The following is a 20897-nucleotide window of genomic DNA, read 5'->3' on the forward strand; positions in this document are numbered from 1 at the left end:
AGTGGTGACACATAATCCCTGCTGACAGTGCTCTGCAGGTTGGCTGGTGACACACACACACACACACACACACACACACACACACACACACACACACACACACACACACACACACACACACACACACACACACACACACACACACACGAGGGAGAGCAGGACTGGCTCGCATGGGGAAGATAAAAGGCACATGGAGGGCTTCCGCCATGTCCAGGCTCATGACTGGACTGTGGAGGGGGGGGGGGCAACCAGGGGCAATCAGGTGGCCGGGTTGTCTTTGTCACTCAGGATGGCATGCAGGAAGGAAGGCGACCTCCAGGCGTGGTATTGGAGGTCAACCACGTGCCTCAGGGCTCTCTTACAAGACAAAGGCATGAGGTTTAATTAAGGAATGAGCTCATCCCCCCGAGGAAGGATGAAGAGTCGCTTCGGTTTTTTCAAGCTGCGAGAACAGTACATAAGAGAGAACATCACATTAGTATGGCTGTGATCCCTCATGGAGCAGATTGAAGGCGGGGTTATATTATATTGTTTCACTCTTTGTCTCCGGGGGTGTGAGGGGGAAAGATTAAGGAGAGAGAGAGAGAGAGAGAACTTGGTATCTGGGGCCTCTGTAGACCAAAGCCATACCTACACACAGACACACACACACACACACACACACACGCATACACACGTGTCGCTTCATGCATGGGTGGAGAGTGACAGCTATCAGAGCCTGACCAGCTTTGGATACACAGACACATGCTTCATCAGAAGTTACAGGGATAACTAGGATTTAACATATTAACACACACACACACTCAGAACACTTCAAAGAAGGTAGAAGGATGAGGGGGAAGGAAGGGAACTATAGGGAGGTAGTGAGCAGAACCAAAATCGTTCATTATTTTGTGTAGCTCAGGAAGAGTCTGGGCACAGTGAGTGACCTTGGCAGCAACCCGAGGGGTTGCTAGCCAACGACTCCTACGGGCTCAAGCTGTGACATGTGTAGAGTGCTCGCCTTTCCTCAAGGTGTTCCGGGCCAGACATGGGCCTGCAAAAGGTTGTGGGACCTCATCATCAACAGCAGAGCAAGAGGAAAAGGAAAGGGAATGAGGTTGGCTTAACAGCTGGATTTGTCGATTAAAAAATGTCAGTGGTTGTTGTTGTTAGAATTTTTTTTATCTGTCAATGGGTTTTAATCAGCTACAGAGGACAGTAGACATTAATTTACTTCCAGTGCCATTATAAATTGTTAGGGGGCTACTAACATGGGTCGTTTATAGGTTTAGACAAACAGAATGGTTGCAAGCAAGAACAACAGTGCCCCCATAAGAATCCTCAATTATATGCCCTCCTGCATTGCAAAAAAGTGTATTATATACCGTACGTATAAGCCTATGTATTAAGGTCCAATGAACCAATAACATATCTGTTCATGGCATGAATCAATGAGAAGCCACGAAGACGCTGGCTTAGCAACGAACGATAGCGTTTTATCAGCGTACACTCGTCAAGGTTAGCGTGCACGGCTGCGCGTTCCTCCGTGCCCGTGAGAGGAGGACACGCCAAGTACACATTCTGGATTGGAGCCAGACGAGCACTTTGAACATCCTCTCATGGCCATGTGTGTAGCGTTAGCTGTAGCACAACAATGGGAAGAAACGTCACACCGTTGCGCATTCAGAATTCCATTCAGTTAGTATTAACATTGGGGCGGTGGTTCCCACTTATGTTATACAGATACTGGTGTCTGTTACTATGGCGGGGGATGGGCACACACACGCACACACACACACACAGGGACAGAGAGACGAAGATGTGGAAAGCTGGGAAAAGGTAGACTTCATATTATTATTATATAGGCTTCTTTGGAGAAAGAAAAGGATGAGATATGGAAGGTGTGTGTGTGTGTGTGTGTGTGTGCGTGGGAATCTGATGGAATGAATACCAAGTAGAGAGGAAAGTAGGATGGGGTGAGGGCGGGTTGTTCAGTTGGCAGCTACAGGATAAACAATGTGTTTGTAAATGCTTCCCTGGCGGGCAGATGGAACTTTTAGTTTTGCTGTGCTATCCAAAGCAGCAGGTACACAAGAAGGCCACTGCTTCATCTTCCCATTACGGAATAAAGATTACTTCCCATTACGTCAGCGACGAGCAAAGAGAAGATGCGCATCAAAGACAAACGCCTCCTCGCAAAGTGCCCCCTAGCCCGTCCCGCAACCCAGAATATTAACCCAATCACCAACTAGCCTTTTTTTTTTTTTTTTTCTCTCTCTCTCTCTCTCTCTCTCTGAAAGTGCACTATTTTATATAATTTGCTGTAGTGGAACTATAAGGGTATGTTTATGCAAAAGATATTTGCTATTACATATAAAAATAAAGAGAAAGAGAAAGAGAAAGAGAAAGAGAAAGAGAGAGAGAGAGAGAGAGAGAGACAGACAGAGAGACAGACAGAGAGACAGACAGAGAGACAGACAGACAGACAGACAGACAGACAGACAGACAGACAGACAGACAGACAGACAGAGAGAGAATCCGAGTGCTCATCTGCGCACATCTGACCCTCCTTATCAGCCGGCTCATCTTGGCATGGACACACCATGAAAGATGGATGACGCATGAATTAATCATGCGGGAAGGGTGAGGGGATATAATAACACAAACTGAGGCTTGGGAAGAATTGGGGGGCGGGGGGGCTCCACAGGTCTGACATTAGTGTGAATACACACACACACAAAATTGTGCTCTGATGGCAGACGAGATAAAAGCATGGTGAACGAGGCCATACTTATTTTTTTGGACCAATCCTGTTGCTGGAGGGGGGATATTTTAGACTGGAATTCACTAACATAAAGTCGGTCAGTGTCAACAAACGGTTAAAAAAGTCTCTGTAAAAGGTTTCAAACCAAAACTGTGTAGACGGCAACTGTAGCAACACACTTCCATTTCTGAAAGCCTCATCCAGTCCTCCCTGTAACCGTTCAATGGTTACAGGGTTTAGAATGCCTGTGAGCTGCACAACGGTGTCGACCTCCTCCTCCATTTCATCTTGTTAGTACACAATCCGACGCAGAATCTGAGGGAATTGAGAAGATGGGCCTAATTGAATCAGTTACACTCAGATTCGCCCTTTAAAACTGCGGGCAGAAGGGCGCTCGTCGGCGGGGCTCAGATAACCAAAATCCTGTCTAAGTGTACAAAGTGCCCCTCACCAATCATAGCAAGGATCAAGACACACACACACACACACACACACACACACACACACACACACACACACACACACACACACACACACACACACACACACACACACACACACACACACACAGAGCACTTGTGGTCGAGCCTGTTGGATGGCCGTTTAGAAATATGTCAAGAAACAGGAGTGACAAGAAAACCTGAATGGAGGGTAGATCACCAAAGCCACGTAGTAAACAACAGGCAACAAATGGCAAGACATGTGAAGAGAATGTGGGTGTGGCTTGATATGCGCGTCTGTAGGGCCTTTGGACAGGTATGTGTGTACACACAGGAAACAGGGTTATAAAGAAATGCCAGAGAATAATTCTGATTCCACAGAAGGTATCCACATTCTGCGCTGAGGGAAACTGTTATATAATACACTTCACACATAATTCCATAATTAATTTGCTCTTTGCCTGTATCTGGTCAATGGAGAACACCAAGACAAGCGAACAAATTTGTCCCATAAGTACAGATAAGGACCAAGATTCATTGTCAAGCATTTTTACAACGTATCCTGTTCTTAGCCCAGAGTTGATCTAGAAATGCATAGCTCAATCATTGTGTTTGTGTGCGTGTGCCTGTGTGTGTGTGTGTGTAAGATGGAAAGGTGTTCCCAGAATAATAAAGTTGCAGTAGTATTGTTGTTTAGACACCACGCACCTGGTTTCACAGTCTTCAGGCGAATTGGTTCCCGAAAGTGGCGGATGACAGCAAGGGTGTCTCGGTTGGTGAGCCCACTGACTGGAGTGCCGTTCACTTCCAGAAGCACGTCTCCAAGGCTGGGAAACCGTCCGATGTGACAAACCATTGCTTCTGAAACTACCGGTCCGAGGTTGGGGAACTCTCCCGACTCCGCACCCCCTTGAATGTCGACCATGGTGCCGAACTCCCCATCATTGGTCCATGACACGGAACACTCCTGTACTTTACTGGACCAGTGTTTCTTCTTTTTCAATGTCTTGGACATGATGGATGTCTCTCCACGCGTTCAAACGAGTCCAATAACGAATGCAGGCTATTAAACGCAAGACCAATGTTGTTTCCTAAACCGCGACATGAAACGTTTAAATCATGGCAGATATCGAAGTTGACACGAAGCAATATGTCCTCTGGCGTCGTATTCCATCGGGCGAACAGCAGCCCATTCACTGATCACAGTCGTCTGTTATTGTGGAGCTGTCATTATCGTGGATTATTTAAGCACCACCTGTGTACATCTGGGATGCGAGACCTGCGTCAATGCTGTCGCATAGGAGGGAGAGGATCACGGTGATGCTCCGGTGTCTCTCACGCTCTCCCCTCTCCTGCGCGTTCCGGTGCGTAATTCCGTTCAGTGAGCCACCAATGACTTCCAAAAGCCACGCAAGACTATAACCGCTTGCGAGGATTAATCATAAACTATAAAGCACAGAGGGAAAATGTGGAAACAGTTTTGTGAAGTACGCGCAGTGGTTAAATAAAGCTGGTCCCTCTCTCCCCCTCTTCGGACCACCGAGCCCCCCTGAGCCTCAGGACTGGTCACCCTAGAGAACTGTGTGACGCTATAGGAGAAGATCCCTAACCCGATGCTGAACCGCTTCAAACCAGGAGTCGGGTGGTTGTGTTGCGTGAATTAGTATCCGTTTGCAGTCCTTCAAAGAACAACGCACACAGAAGTTGAGTCAGCGCACCTGTTCTGCCCTCCTCCAGAATGACATCAGCAAGGCATTCCTTGGAAACGGAACAACACAGCCTACCTGGCCAAGATGTGATCCGGTTGGTGGTCTTTGGACTGCAGTTTTCGGAGTTTCTTCTAATAACACGCTTATTCAACGTGAAACCGTCTTGGCGAAGAGTTGTGTTTTCACACCGTGCAGTGAGCCATGTTTCAAACTGTGCTGCAGTAAACTCTATAATCCGAATAAGCAATACTCGATAACTTTTCTGATCATGTTCCGTGTTGATTTCCTGACTGCAGTGGTTTCTATCCAATCCACGGGCTAGTTTGTGTTAGAACGTTGCCATTTAGCCAATAAGAAATTAGGTGGGCGGGTCTTCTGTGTTCATTTATTCAACGCTTGAGTATTCTTCGTATCGGAAAGGCGGAGTAAAGCACTCAGAAAAGGTCTTCACTGTTATCAGAAAGGACTTTATTCTCTTGTTTTTAGATCATGATATTTTTCTATGATACAAGTACCTCTACTTATATCATCAATATTGCACAAAAGCATCGCTCTTGCAGAGTTCAATGTTTTTTTCCCCCTGAGATAAGAAGTTCAAGAGTGGGCTATTTGTTGCCGATTTGTGCCATCTTGTGGTTACATTACAGGTTGCAGTCCGTATACACTCAGGGCAATGCAATATTTATCGGAGGACAGAAATGCACCTGTTATCATGTGGGTCTTATGTTAATTATTAACGTCTGGTCAAATTACGAGTGTCTTTAACGGTCAGCAGTTGCATAGAAAGGACATTGACATCCTAGAAACATTCAGAGCTGTGTTCAAGAGTGGTTTTCTTTTAGTCTGATAAGGCTTCTATCTTGACTTAAAAGACACTTTTAAAGAAGATTTTTCGATTAAAATGGAAATACACACGGTAGGAGGATGGAATTATAATCATAAAATATTGACACATTATATGGCTATGTTTAATTGTGATATGTTATATGAAAAGTATACATTTTTAACAATAGATTTTGGCAAAGATTGTTTGGCTCAGACACATAATACATTCAATTCAATTAAATGTTGCGAGTGTAATATCTTTGCTGTAATGTGACCTCTAAAAATATTATTAAGGATATATATTTTTAACTAATTCATTGTATCCCTGTCATTTTTTATGCATAATAATAATAATAATAATAATAATGTCAACAATAGTGTCAGCTCTCTCCCATGGAGGTGCAGGCAAGGTGTAGCAACAGCAGCTCGGGTCCAGCATGCTGTATGTTTTAAAGGTCTCATTATCTGTATATTGAAGCTTGATAGCAAGCTCCCATTCTTTTTGAGTTTTTCTCTGGGGGGAACACGTGTGTGCTGTGATCGTGGATACTGTATTTCATGATCTCCTTCACTGTACCTTGTTTTTCTGTTTTTTTCTTATTGAATTGATTGAAGATGAAGAAGCGTCCGACTCCGTGGCTGTGGTCGTTATTCCCACTGTACTGGTGATCAGTTCTGTGGTCGTGGTGTCCCTCATCTTCTGCAGTATCCTCAGGAAGAGGAGAATCAGCCCGCTGAGCTTCATAGGCAGCTCAGTGCAGAACACCAACAGTAGGAACGTTTACACATCCGTTAACGGAATCAAATGACTCGGATTACATTTTTTCTGCACTTGTTAAACGTAGAGTAGAGACTGTTTACAGTGGATCCATTCCCGGGCTTATCGTATGGATTTGACATTTGTCCTTTTCTATTTCCCCCCAGAAGGTCAGCATTGTTCTTCCCTGGGTGCAGAGCCTCTGATCCCCTGTGGAGTGAGAGAGGCTCTGCACCCGTGGGAGATGCCTGCAGAGTGGGATGTCGATGGCGTGGAGCTGTTGTGCACGGGGAGCTACGGCCCTGTCTGCGGAGGCTGGCTGGCCAGAGAGGGACGCTCCGCAGCAGTGGTGGTGAAGGCGCTCCGGGGTGAGCTTGGTCAACTGGAATTGTATAGCCCTTAATCATAGTTACGTTCTCAAGGGGATTCATAGGCCCAATTATATGGTAACCCCCTCCTAACCCTAGCTGCCGGAAAAGCTCCCTTAATTATCAAGGTTGCAACCTAGAGAACGAACAAAGAAAGTGGGTTAGGCTTGCAATAGTAGCCTTAATGGACAGACATAATGGGAGGGCTTTGTCTTGCGCACAACTAGACTGCGGACATTGAAGTCCTAACCCAGAACCTTTGAGCTGAGAGTCACACCCCCTATAACCAGTAGACCATCCTGCCCCCCCAACAATACATCAGCAGTTAATTCAAAGGAATAGTTATTGCTCACTTTTAACAGTGGTGTTCAAACACTTTGACCTGTTATCCGTGCGTCTGATCTCCTTTGAACCGTCACGGACAAAACTAAAAGGGAATGCCATGGAGCACCGCTTCTCTTCAAACCTTTGTATTGCTTTGTTTTTTCAATCTTGTTCTGTACCATATCTTTGTAGATCCCGCCAGCCCGTCTGAAGAAAGAGAGTTTGCTGAGTGGATTCTGTTCCACGCCAAGGTGTGCAATAATAAGAGTGAGCGGCTGGTGCGGATGCTGTGCTGCCAGGCGCAGCGTCTTCCAATGTACCTGGTCCTGGAGGCCCACAGCCCAGGCAACCTGCTCCAATTCCTCTGGGGCCTCAGAGAGGTAAGTTCAATCGCAATTCCCCCCCCCCCCCCCCCCCCTGACAAAGCAGCAAAAATAGAGGTAAAAGATAGGCCTCACAACTCTTGATACAGTAAAGTGAGGGAGAGGGCTGTATTTCCAGAAGGATTCAGACAAGGGGCCGCTGCACGTCTCGGAGAGGTCAGTGTTTCTGTTGGCGACCCAGGTGGCAGAGGGCCTGGTGAGTCACTCTGTTGTGAGAACACACACACACACACACACACACACACACACACACACACACACACACACACACACACACACACACACACACACACACACACACACACACACACACACTCCTGCAAAACACTGATATATTAGATGCTATGTTAGTAGTACAACACTCATCAAAGCCCAACATCGTTTCTGGTTCAATTTAATCATCATTCATGTTTTGTTCTTTTTATCTGTTCAAAGGATTACCTCCTGACAGAACACAGGGTAGTGCATGGTTACGTCGCTGCAAGGAACATTCTGATTGGCCCAGACCTGTCTGCCAGGGTGTCTGGATTGGGCACAGCATTTGCCGAGCACCAAACAGACAGAACTACAAGGGAGCGGCCCATGGAGGTACCCCTGAAGTGGCTGGCTCCTGAGAGGATTACCAACCAGCCAGCCTTCCACAGGAGTGATGTGTGAGTGGATTCAGTTTTGAGTTATGGCGGAATTGTACAGCTTTACACCCTCATTTTAACTCATTTCCTACAGCCGGTTAATAGATTACGTTGAAAGTTAATTGAACTGAATCTTCATTTGGCCTTGCATTGCATCACATACACAGTTTTCTGATTCTGTAATTTAACTATGATAATTTGTTTCTGATTCTTTGGCTCCCGGTTTGATTTCCTAGGTGGTCGTTTGGAATCTTATTATATGAACTTATAACCTCAGGTATTGTAATACATTTCTATTAGCTCCTCAACTCAAGTCATATTGGAAAACATATTATCAGTTTGGTATTGATAGTCCTTTTCATTAATTGTACATTTCTACAGAAGTGCGATTGTTGTCTCAATCCTTTGTGATATATTTGTTTTTTTACAGGGTCCCCTCCATATCCTGAGTTGGAACCCCAGTCTGTGCTTCCACATCTTCAGAGTTCCTACCGAATGGAACAACCAGAAGGCTGCGGGGCCCCTCTGTGAGTGTTGCATAACCTGCTACTCGGAGCGGCCATGACTCCGTCCTGGCCCAGATGAAAGTATTGATGCTAGAACTCAAAGGAGTCCTGATGAAAGACGCAATACAAATCAAATTTGTTCTTAAAACTACAATGACTGGAATCCTACATAGAGCCACAATATCAAACGTTTTCCCCAATCTGTATGGTTTTAGGTACAACCTGATGAAGTACTGTTGGATTTGGAGCTTCAAGGACCGTCCAACCTTCTCCGCAATCATCAAGCTGTTGGGGTCCACCTTGGACCTGGCCGCTACGGAAGCCCTGCCGTCCCAAGGGCTCATAGACGCCGCCCAATACAACAAGATAGCAGGCATACATCCCCACTTATGGCAGCTGTCACCAGACAGCCCAATCAAACAAGAATCCAGTGCGTGTTAGGGTGATTATAGTGTGTCAGGGTTTTTGACGACATTCTGTATGGTGAATACTATGGTTGTGATCGAGGTGTTTACTGGACATGGTCAAGTACCATTATGATTGATTGAAAACAGCGCAAAGGAGTCAAGTTACATTTGACACAATGATACAAGATAGTTGTGCTACTTTGTAGGAGCAGTTTTTCCATAATTCAAAAAAATGCCATAAAATATGTCATATTGCAGTCTTTTTATTTTCAAAATGAGCAGAATCAAAAATACAGATTTTTGTACATGCCCTTATCTGCTGTGCAAATTTGGACAATGACCCGACAATGCTCAGAATGCATACAACACTGACCTTGCAGTTTCAAAGTGGGAGGACATGAAAACATTGGGAATGAATGTGGTGTTTATTTAGTCAGAACTGGAATGCAATAAGTTATGGAAGCCGCAGATAGAAGAGCAGCAAAACCATATCTAGTTCGATGTTTACAATTTCAACATTGCAGGCAACTTAATTGACAATTATTGTATGCCAGTTATTTATAAAGAACAGCAATTTCATTCTAGGTCCTTATTTTCTTTCAAGTTTTTTAACAAAGGATATTATTCTAAATGTAGACACAAATGTATTCATGCATGGATTACTTTTGAAAGTCAAACCAAATAGCCTCATAAAACAGAGGCAAAGATGTACAAGCAAAATGCCCAAATACCAAAATCCAATAGAGAAAAGAAAAAAACATAGAATCGATCATGGTAATATTGAAGTCATCGTTTAATTCGCAGTATCCTAAAATCGGAATAACAAATATTTCAAATGAGATGTTACATAGATGATTGATTTATGAGTTGTATTTTTATAGAATTGGTCAAAGCGCCTTTTCTCAACAAGTGTTAGAATTGGATACAACATTTACCTCACGTGTTGACTACAGTCAAAGGGAATGACAATATACCTTGATATATACTGACAGTATTTGTGCTGATACAAACTCCCCGTCAATACAAAGCTGCCATAATGCTGTAATAGACATTCCCATTGTGCAAAAAACTGACCGCACTAGTATGGAATTTGAAATGTCTGAAGAACTCAGCAAAAAGACAAAGGATGCTCCAGGATCATCCATCACTGAAGGACACTGAACTCCGATAATGTCACACAAGTCAATGTTAAACTAAATATATTTCAAGGGTTTTCCATTAACATCTCCTGTTGACGTTTGGATAAAATAAAGGCATTTTAGTCAGATTGGCCCTATGTGCTTTACATATTTGGGTGGGGGAATGGGGGTAATCATTGTCATTATGTAATTGCAACAGCAAAAAGAGTATATGTTTTAGAACAGGCTGGGAATCAGATCCTGCTAAGACTACATACAGGTCACAAAGAACCATACTTCGCAACATCACCAACCAACCTGTTGTAGGATTCCCTTACCGGGCATACCATGAAAGTGATGACAACAGGATCGAACATAAAATAAAATAACATATCACAGAGGGATGTATCCACTACACACCGTCTCAGAAAAATATCAAAAAGTAAATTAATGTACATCTCAAAGTCCGCTAAAAAACAGTGTCATGGAAAGACTTGTAGTGGTGTGTCCTGAAGACCTACCCTACCCCCACCCCCCCCCCCCCCCCCCCCCCCCCCCATTTGTTGTTTGATGTAGTTTGTACCAAGTCTGAAACGTTGTAGCTTCACACAGCCTCACCGTCAACGTAATGTGAGGGCACGGCATTTGGTCACCCGCTTGGCTACGTAGCCAGGAGGGAAAATATACTCGGGGCGGAAGGAAATTTGAGATCGCAATGGTTTTCATGGAGCATCATTTTCTGATGCTTAATGCACACCCAGATAAACCCTTAATAACATAATTAGAAGTAAATTACGAATTTACTTTGCAAGAGGACTCTCTTTGCTAGTGTGTAAGCAAGTCAAGGTTGGACCCTCAGTGACCTCAAGAAGTTTTCCATGGGCTTTGGTGTGCTCCACGGGCCCTGGATGGCCTCCGACTACCAGCCAGCCCGGTAGGTGTAGGGAGAAAGAGAGAGAGACAGAGGCCACTGGAGTGGGTTCTCTTCTACACTTTGCTGCTCCAGAGGGATCCAGGGAATAGCATGTAGGAGACACACCACAGCAGGTAGTAGACACAACACAAGGACTGGATGGAAGAGAACACCATGATGATGCCTGCAGTGTCAAAAAAAATTGTTAACGTGTTAATTTCTCAAAGGTATTAGACTCCCTTTCATTTTGTTTTTTTCTTGCAATAAAATCAAAGAACACCAAAATGTGACTCAAACTCTCCAAATTGTAAAATGGATTTTAACATGAAGGTTTCCAATTCCACAAATTGTTCCCCAAAGTAAACCAACATACAAACGAACACCTAGTCCTATTGCTACAGAGAGAATATGCCAACCAAACAGTGCTTTACCTCCTGCATAGATGGCCTTCTTCCAGTTCTGAGACTCCAGCACCCTGTCGTGAGGGTAAAAGCTGCGGCTGACCATAAAGAGGATAAGGGCCACTGCGGTGGTCCTCAACAACACTGTGTTACCCCCCGACAGAAGAGAGGCGCTGGCCAGGATGGCAGAGGAGTAGAGGCATGGCAGGCCCCGGTACACAAACGGGATCCCTGCAACACACAAACAACAAATCAATTAAATAAGGGGATGAGCTTAAAGCATTGAACAGGAATTGAGATATGATTAATTCAGGACATATGATAAGAGCTGGTTCAGGTGGAATGGATGATAGTACAAGTTAATTCAAGGCGGTATAGCTCCATTATGACACAAATGAAGCTGCCATAAAGTAGTGACGATAATGAATTTGTAATGAGACTCAATTTACTGATATCTTGGCCTATCCCTTTAGGTTATGGTGTTACATTTGAGTTGTGTTGAGCTAAGGTCTACACACTGACTTTTGCAAATGTATGATTCTAGGGTTTTATAACTTAATAATTTTTTAAGAGGGGAATCTATGCATAATCTGTGGCCTTTGTTTGAGACCCTAATGAGTTATTGGAAAGAGGAAGGCAAATCCACCAATATATTTGATGTGATTATGGTAACCACATGAATTAACTAAGAGTGTGTCAAGCTTCCATACGGAATGAACTTAAACCAGTACAATGTATACCTAACTTATATAAGGAGATACAATTTAAATATCAACCTATTAGCTAACCAACTCCATGTCCTGTTTAAGTCTTCAAATAGATTAATCTCATTAAACCAGTTTAGATTGAATTTTTGCAACAACTGCCGTACCGCTTGTATAAAAGCAAACGCGGATGAACACGGACAGCCCGTAGCACATGCACAGGATGTTGTCGATCAGGTGGGGCGTCCTCAGCAGCAGAGACGTGGCGATGCCAAAGGTGGTGTAGTCAGCAAAATCGTCCAATTTCGCACCTGAGGAAAAATAAAATCCACAATAGGGTTCAAGGGACACGGCAGCATAAAAGAGACTTTCGCAATGTGTAAAGGTGCATGCATGTATGTTAAAGCGACATCCACCGACATTGATGTAGGTGGATGTCACAAACACACTGTAGTGCAATGGAATTTCCAGCGTCAGCAGGAATGGGTAAACAACATTCCCAGAGGTGTTTGGGGGGCATTCTGTTGGATTTATGGATGGATCGTGAGGATGAGCTAATTCAGTCCACAGCCATGACAAAAAAAAAAAAGCCAGTGGAATTCCACCTCCCAGGGTGAACTATTTGAGCAATTTGAGATATGCCATGGCCCTCAAAGCAGCAGGATCAGGCAGACAATCGGAGCCTGATCCTAAGGACTTAGGCTGCAGCATCGGGAAAGTTATTGTTCAATTGACAAAGACAAATATGAAGGGAGGGGAGACAGGTGGGGCAGGAAAGGCTCTGAGAGGACACAAAGGGTCCAATTCTCCACACTCCTGGGAGCTATTTTTGGCCCGTGAGAATTTCTGTTTCATGAAATATGTTTCACTTCATGCCATATCGCTAAACAAAAAGTCAATGTGGTCCGTTACAGTTGCAACAACGACACATTAATGGCATACTGAAATGATTTTCCATTTCATGTATTTCTAAATTCTGTCAATTTAAATATGTCAAATTAATAAGATGATTTAATTCGGGATTCGGGTAGTACTTCTAGTCGACTGCTATTCACGGAGTACTTGGTTTGTTATGCTAAAACAACGGTGATAGGCGTCTCTCGCATAGAACTCCAGCCTTTTTCCCTAATCACGGGATGCATAATCTTTTTATTAAGAGGAGGAGGAACACTGGACCACTGTGATACAAAAGGGACATTGTTCAATGGAATATTTGTGAAGAGAATTACTTTTTCAAGAAAAGCCTTTAGTGGTCAGTTAAGGGCTATTTAAGTTGATGTACTCCATGTTCCCGTCCAGTTTAAGCACTGGCCACTTAGTTATATTGTGGGACGTGCTGCTAAGTAAAACACTTCACTCACCCAGGGGAGAGCATGTATCCAGTCGCCTGGCAACTGCTCCATCTGCCAAATCCAGCAGGTAGCCAATCAAAACCAGCCAGCATGCTAAATAGTGGTGTCTGATGAGAAAGAACAAAGAAAATAATATGTATTGATAACATATCTGAAAGTATAAATGAAAATAATATTTTTTTGTATCCAATATGGCCGGCAAGCATAACTAACTACAATAGTATTTAATAATGATTGATATTATAAATAGAACACATTTTATAGGTGAAACAAGTAGTTGTCTGACTATTTAGTAATGGTTAAACTGGTCTGACTATTTCGTTTTAGTCAGACAACTAATTACTATTACTATATTACTTTGACCTTGCCAGTAAAATGAGTTTGTTTTTGGTAGTTACCCATTCAGGCTGCACAGGATAGAAGCCATGCCCATCAGCATGTTACCCAATGAGATGGCGTTGGCTGCATTTTGCCGTAGAAAGTCCTTGATGGGCAGTCCTCTGGCTCGCTCGCTAAGAAAGAGCTTATTGACGCGCTGGAAGAAACCTGATACCACACAGCGATGGACATTAGCATGAGTATGTGTTACGCTGATTCACGCTGCTTCCGTCAATAAATGAGACTAGATTCAAAGTGGATCTGATGACCTTACTGAAGCTGCCCTTTCAGGTCGTGGCTCTTCTGGGCGTTAGAAGTCCACCAAGTGGTGGATAACATGGCCTAATAGCTTGTTTCCCCCAAAACTATCATTTTAATTGACCAAACAAAAAGTATTACACTAGATGTAAAATAAACTTGGCCAGTAGAAAAATGAAGTGAGAAACAGAAATACTGTAGTGCAACATTAACTGAGAATCTTTACTGCCAAATTAGACTAGATAAGTTACATGTTTAACCATTTTCCAACAAGAATTAGCTAATTCAAAATGGATTCTTTCACCTTATAGAAATAAACATCACTTACCAAAACGCATGTTTATTGGATGGACACCAACCTTACGATACACTAATCCATTTGTTTCAGAATGACACTAAAACGTAGGCAAGTGTTACATTCATTCAATCAGGAGTAGTCAGCCTAAATCATGCAACATTTGTGATTTGTGAATGCCAAACATGTTTACCATGTGGCTATGTTTACACAATACAGCTGATAAACATTGTCAAATGTCACAGAGAAACAGTATCAACTGCATGCAGTAAACCTCAACATGCAAACATTGAAGACGGGCAACAGCCATACAACAAATACTTTATTACTATCAAGTGCTTTTATGCAATCATACTTTCAGTCAGTGGAAAATTCCACAGTCCTTGTGTGCTACAGTGGTTGTGAGTTGCACCCACAGTATTCAAAAATAAAAGGCATCGTAAAGTGACCGGTACAAGGACACAGCTAACTGTTATTACATACAACACATGGTCATTTCTGGTTTTGCATGTGTATTCTGAAAGAAAAAAATTATCGATTTTTGCATGCATGCATACATTATATAATCAACTTATCAAATGCTTCAAGAGTTTTGTAAGCATAAATACACAGGTCTCAATTTGGGAACATTTTTTGGAAATGTCCTTCATGACTTAATCATTTTCAAGGTCAGATTAAGAAAGGTTGTAAACGTTATACTTTGAAACTTCAAGCATAAACATTTCATTGATTAACAGGTCAATCCTGGTGGCTAGGCCATGTTCATCAAACTCAACAAGTGGGAATGTCAGTGTCACTCTAAACCTAAACAATGCAAAACCTCGGCTGCCACAAAACTGGGATGATTTTAGACTTCATGGCTCCTATCGGGTGGATTCTAGCCTCTCGCATGCATTTTCACTTTTAGAATTGTACTGTCCATAAGATTGTTTGCAGGTAACAATTAATCTGAAACTACTTGAGAACACATATTCTGTTAAGCCTAAAGAAACCAAGCCAAGCTAACTTCTATCTGCAAAAAGGGTGAAAGTCATGTTCCTACTATTATGCTTTTCACCCTGAACTTCCTGTGATTCCAAAGCCAGGCGAGTGCAAGAGACTCTTCATCTGAAAGAAAACAGTGCATGAGACACAGCAAAGAGCCAACAATATCTGACACTTGACATCATGCTTTTTTGTCATTTTAATAACAACTAGGGCCCAGGCATTGCAGATCTAATGACATATAAGCTGCATACAGCCTCTTACTATAGACAAGTTTACAAAAATATTATGAATCAATGCCTTGATTCTTCATAGACTAGAGCCAAATACTGACATCTGGATACTTGGATTGAGTTCCAGGATTTCCGTAACGTTTTATTGGCACACTGTCAGCTTAATCAAAGTACCACTGTACACATCCCTTGCCACTAGAGGGACATCTACGGACATTTTAAAGGTGTACTTATTTTTAGAATGCTGCCTAATTTGTGCAATGCACGATGGGAAAGAGGTATTTAACTGGCGCTAATTATTACACTATCAAAACGACCCCTAACATTTGGAAGCATATTCATGTAGGCGATTAACTGTCCGCCTTTGACTGATATATTCTGTCTATGATTCATAATACTGACCTCACTTTGTTTCTCTAGGATTAGAATAACTAATTAGCTTGTCCCTAAATGGCTTATTTCACCTCAACAAGTAGGCTAGAGTGGGCCTTCTACAGGTGTAGGTTGCATTTCGTAGACTAGGCCTTCCTTCATTTTCCATATTTAATGTCTGTCCTCATTTGACCCTCAACTACCCTGAGCAGATGAGATGATTTTATTTTTCTGCTAAGTTTGATGAGAGCCAAGCTAGTCTATAATCTAATGGTAATATCCATGTACCTCTATTGAAAGCGGACAGTATTCACATGTTGTAACGTTATTTCATAGGCAATTGTACGCCTACGACACCACCTGAACACTGTCCGTTTTATAGAGAGCTAAGACGGCAACCAGAGACACAGTGTAACTGTAGCTGTAAGGTAATTACATGTGTAGACCTACACGGTCACCAGGTGAAGGACTCTGCAGGCTATACAGCTCCACAATATGAGGAGAGAAACACATACCGGAGGATGGCGTCAGCAGGAGCATGATGTCTACAGGCGGTTCGTCCACAGCAGCTAAAATAGTTATACTGTTTTATTCACAATGTTGACATCACATGAACATTGACCTCTGCGGATGAGCCTATAGTTAGGCCTAGCCAAAATAAAAATACAATTACAGTGAATCTTTAAGGAAACAACTCGTTTCCCTACATATGCGTCAGTAAAAAACGGCATCCCCTTTGTTAGTAAAATAATCACAATGAAAATAGTCAAACGACTATTCATAGTCTACTATGGTCTAGAATGGACCATTGGTCCGATTACAAATAGGCTACTTAAGGTAATCGATACGTTCAATATATAAAATGAATCAATAGGAGCCTACAAGAGAACTGAAACAAACATTAACGTCGGCCTGCGAAATAAAAACTGCGTCACACTTTTTTTTTTTTTTTTTTTTAAATTACACCATCATTCCATTGAAATTTCCACATCTCTAGTAGGCTTATTATACGTTATATACCAGGGAATAATTGCATTTTGAGTTACCTGCAAGCACCTCCAAAGATGAAAGAATATTCGTGCAAAATGATAAAGGGCGTCAAATCTTGTCGGCCTAAAAGCAATTGTAATTAATATATCTATGTTTATCTATATATTTTTGCATGTATCATTTACGTTAACACTACCCGTTTGATATACAGCTGCACCAGCGGCCCAGAACGTCTCCGTGTCTCGCAGCGCGTCCTTTTAAAGCCCGTGGCTGTAACATGCCAGAATATTCCACCGGAAGTGACGCATATGCGCCTCGGCGGTTGGCGGTTGAACATATATATTAAATAGATATTGTTGGAGATAACAATAATGATAATAATTACGCTCTCAAAAAATGTTCTGTTCTGCTGCATCACTATCCTGAATAGAGCATGTTGTCGAGATACAGTTACAGAGAACACTATGCCAACTAACTGAATGCAATATAATGTCTGACAGTTCTGATGATTTATTGTTATTGAATATACTGGCCTATAGACCATGTGTGCAAATGTACTTTATCTTGACTACTCAAATAAACTAAGTCAACCTCATCCTTTTAAAAGTAGGTCAACATCATGGTTCACATTTCTGCTTGATCCCATGACTGTAATATAGGTTACTATAAGCCTAGAATGCCTACAGATCATTGGAAAACATCTATTGGGTATTATTAAATTAATATAAAGGCATTAATCTGCGAATTTAATAGGGATTAATTGATGAATACTCTCAGCGCCTTTATCTGAGTATGCCGAGTTCAGCAAACAAGCAAGTTAAAAAGTGAGAGTGGGATTTGTTTCGACGTCTTTTATTGAAAACATTACGTCGATTTGACATTGCATTTAACCTTACCTAAATGAAGCAATCTGGTTTATTTGGAGTTAAAAATGTAATCTTTTCTTCTTAGTTTCCTCATACTATGACGTTGGACCAATTACTTTCTCTCGCCAAGTATGACCGTCCAAATAATCTATTAGTCAGAATCAAAATCAGAATCTCTTTATTGTCATTGCACAAAGTGCAACGAAATTGGGGTAGAGGCTCTCAAAATAAGTGCTGTTTAAAACAAAAACTAAATGATAAAAGGGTTATTTAAAAAATATATATATATAGAATGTAAAAGAACTCAAACAAATATATATATATTAAAATGTCAGCCAATTTTAAAGGTCAGATTGGTTGATAATGCAATAATTTATAATTCTGCCTTATTTAGACAAATAACAGCTCTGGGGTAGCCTATTGGTTTTTGATCTGATTGCCCTGTAGTGCCTCCCAGAGGGCAACAGTTCAAACAGGTTATGGCCTGGGTGGGATGAGTCTCTCAGGATGCTATGAGCTCTCCTGTGGCAGTGTCTATTGTAGAAATCCTCAAGAGAGAGAAGAGGACATCCAATGACTTTTTGTGCCGTTTTTATGACCCTCTGGAGCGCTTTCCTCTCAGCTGCAGTGCAACTGGCAAACCACAGCGAGATGCCTTAGCTTAGGATAGTCTCAATGGTGCAGCGATAAAAGGTCATCAGCCTTTTCTCCTGAAGATTGTTCTTCCTGAGGATCCTTAGGAAATACAGTCTCTGTTGGGCCTTTTTCATAAGCGCCTTGGTGTTCGTTGTCCAGGTCAGGTCCTCCTGAATGTGTATTCCCAGGAACCTGAAGTCCGAGACTCTCTCCCGTTCATATAGATGGGCTGAATGTCCGGTTGATTCCTCCTTTAATCAATGATCAGCTCTTTGGTCTTTGAGGTGTTGAGGATGAGGTTGTTCTCCGCACACCATGTAGACAGTCTTTGGACCTCCTCCTCACTGACATTTTCAACCTGTCTCTGGAACAAGTCTTTTTTCCCATCCTGCTTGAAATCTGCCACAATCATCCCAATCCCTAAAAAGTCACCCACTACCAGCCTCAATGACTTCCGCCCCGTAGCATTCACCCCAGTCATCACCAAGTGCTTTGAGAAACTGGTTTTGAGACACATCAAAGCCTGTCTCCCCCCCCACCCTGGACACACACCAGTTTGAATACCGGACTAACAGATCCACCGACGACACAATAGCCATCGCTCTCCCCTCAGCGCTGTCACCAGAGAAAGAGGGGAGCTACGTCAGGATGCTCTTCATTGACTTCAGCTCAGCTTTTAACACAATAATACCAGACATTCTGATCCCCAAGTTAATCAACCTGGGGCTCCCACCACCCACCTGCTCCTGGATAAAAGACTTTCTGGTCAACCGACCCCAGCAGGTGAAACTGGGTCCTCACCTCTCCTCCTCCCGCACTCTCAGCACTGGGTCTCCCCAGGGCTGTGTGCTGAGCCCACTACTCTTACTCTACACATCCGACTGCAGTCCCACCCACCCAGAGAACATCATTGTCAAATTCGCTGATGACACAACGGTGGTGGGCCTTATAACAGGGGGAAACGAGTAGGCCTACAGAGATGAGGTCCTGAAACTTGGTGAGTGTTGTGTTTCTAACAACCTGGCACTGATCATCACCAAGACCAAGGAACTCATCCTGGACTTCCGACGGAACAGAGCCGCCCCTGCCCCCCTGTACATCAACGGTGAAGGTGTGGAGCGAGTGCAGTCCTTCAAATTCCTCGGAATCCACATCTCTGCTGATCTTTCCTTGTTGGTCAACACCTCAGCGCTGGTCAAGAAGGCCCAGCAGAGGTTACACTTTCTGAGGGTGCTCAGGAGGGAGCATCTAAACACACAGCTGCTGGTGACAATCTACCGTTCCACCATCGAGAGCCTGCTGACCTACGCTATGTCAGTGTGGCACTCCAGCTGCACGGAGGCCGACAGGAAGAGACTGCAGAGGGTGGCAAACGTCACGCAAAAAATCATTGGCTGCCCTCTGCCTTCCTTAAGCACCATCTACGGCTCCCGCTGTCTCAGCAGGGCCAGAGGCATCCTGAAGGACACCAACCACCCCGGCTACCATCTCTTCAACCTGTTGCCCTCTGGCAGGCGCTTCAGGTCCATATATGCCAGAACAAATAGACAGGAACAGCTTCTTTCCCAAAGCTGTCACCATACTGAACTCAGATCTGTACTGATGTGTGTCTGTTTGTGTTCTTTACTGTGTATTTAAGTTTTACTTTGTATTTACCTTTTTATTTATTTTTATTATATTTATTTATTTGTATTATATTTTGCTTTTGTATATTATTCTATATTATATATTCGATAACTATGTGTGCACTTTTAAGGAGCTGCTCATTGCATTTCGTTGTACTTTGTATAATGACAATAAAGCTTTCTATCCTATTCTATATGCAGTCTCATCCCCACCTGAGATGAGCCCCACCACTGTTGTATCATCCGCAAACTTAATGATGGTATTGCTGGGGTGGCTGGGGATGCAGTCATTGGTGTAGAGAGTGTAGAGTATAGGGGCTCAGCACGCAGCCCTGTGGGGAGCCGGTGCTGATGCAAGTGCAGAGGAAAGATGGGCACCTACTCTAACTCTCTGGGAGCGCTCTGTCAGAAAGTCTTTAATCCAATAACAGATGGGTTGTGAAAGACCCAAGTCCATTAGTTTGGTGAGAAGTCTGTTTGTATGATGGTATTGAAAGCAGAGCTGAAGTCTATGAAGAGCAGCCTGGCGTAGCTCCCCTGATGTTCCACGTGTTCATTAGAGCATTATCTGAACCTCTGGATATCAATGAAGACAGAAAACCAACGTAAAGAGGAACCTTGAACAACAATGATGAAAATAAATTTCAGCACATTTTCATGAATTATGTCAGGAGA

The 20897-nt window shown here is 43.0% G+C and overlaps 3 protein-coding genes across 10 annotated transcripts in view; 1 reads left to right on the forward strand and 2 right to left on the reverse strand.

Annotated features, from left to right (window-relative positions):
- Positions 1-5198, reverse strand: part of magi3a (membrane associated guanylate kinase, WW and PDZ domain containing 3a) — a 103939-nt gene extending 98741 nt beyond the window's left edge. The window contains exon 1 of one of the 2 annotated variants that reach the window (XM_030357497.1): positions 3895-5197. In XM_030357497.1, the coding sequence (XP_030213357.1) occupies positions 3895-4201 (307 nt within the window). In that variant the 5' untranslated portion in view covers positions 4202-5197. Of the gene's footprint in view, positions 1-3894 lie in introns of both variants that reach the window. The other variant, XM_030357509.1, reaches the window with a different exon arrangement.
- Positions 5199-5663: 465 nt separating this feature from the next.
- Positions 5664-10061, forward strand: si:ch73-206d17.1 (tyrosine-protein kinase STYK1). Of its 3 annotated transcripts, none has more exons than XM_030357529.1 (10): positions 5664-5812; positions 6082-6162; positions 6336-6491; positions 6645-6845; positions 7362-7549; positions 7674-7748; positions 7988-8205; positions 8421-8461; positions 8615-8711; positions 8906-10061. In XM_030357529.1, the coding sequence occupies exons 2-10, from the start codon at positions 6114-6116 to the stop codon at positions 9129-9131; spliced, it is 1251 nt and encodes a 416-aa protein (XP_030213389.1). In that variant the 5' UTR covers positions 5664-5812; positions 6082-6113; the 3' UTR covers positions 9132-10061. The 3 variants fall into 3 exon arrangements, with proteins under 3 accessions (XP_030213389.1, XP_030213381.1, XP_030213392.1); XM_030357521.1 differs by having other exon boundaries at positions 5666-5812; positions 7671-7748; XM_030357532.1 differs by lacking the exon at positions 6082-6162 and having other exon boundaries at positions 5684-5811; positions 6336-6845; positions 7671-7748.
- Positions 9341-17400, reverse strand: tmem269 (transmembrane protein 269). 5 transcript variants are annotated; one of them, XM_030357550.1, is made up of 8 exons: positions 17292-17400; positions 17152-17218; positions 16621-16674; positions 13984-14131; positions 13595-13692; positions 12401-12544; positions 11560-11760; positions 9341-11312 (listed from the first exon to the last, which is right to left on the reverse strand). In XM_030357550.1, exons 3-8 carry the CDS (start codon positions 16643-16645, stop codon positions 11203-11205), a joined length of 726 nt encoding a protein of 241 aa, XP_030213410.1. In that variant the 5' UTR covers positions 16646-16674; positions 17152-17218; positions 17292-17400; the 3' UTR covers positions 9341-11202. The 5 variants fall into 5 exon arrangements, with proteins under 5 accessions (XP_030213410.1, XP_030213426.1, XP_030213403.1 ...); XM_030357566.1 differs by having other exon boundaries at positions 13984-15623; positions 17292-17392; XM_030357543.1 differs by having other exon boundaries at positions 17152-17161; positions 17292-17357.
- Positions 17401-20897: the final 3497 nt, after the last annotated feature.

This window comes from Gadus morhua, chromosome 1, assembly GCF_902167405.1.
Source record: "Gadus morhua chromosome 1, gadMor3.0, whole genome shotgun sequence".
NCBI classification, from domain to species: domain Eukaryota; kingdom Metazoa; phylum Chordata; class Actinopteri; order Gadiformes; family Gadidae; genus Gadus; species Gadus morhua.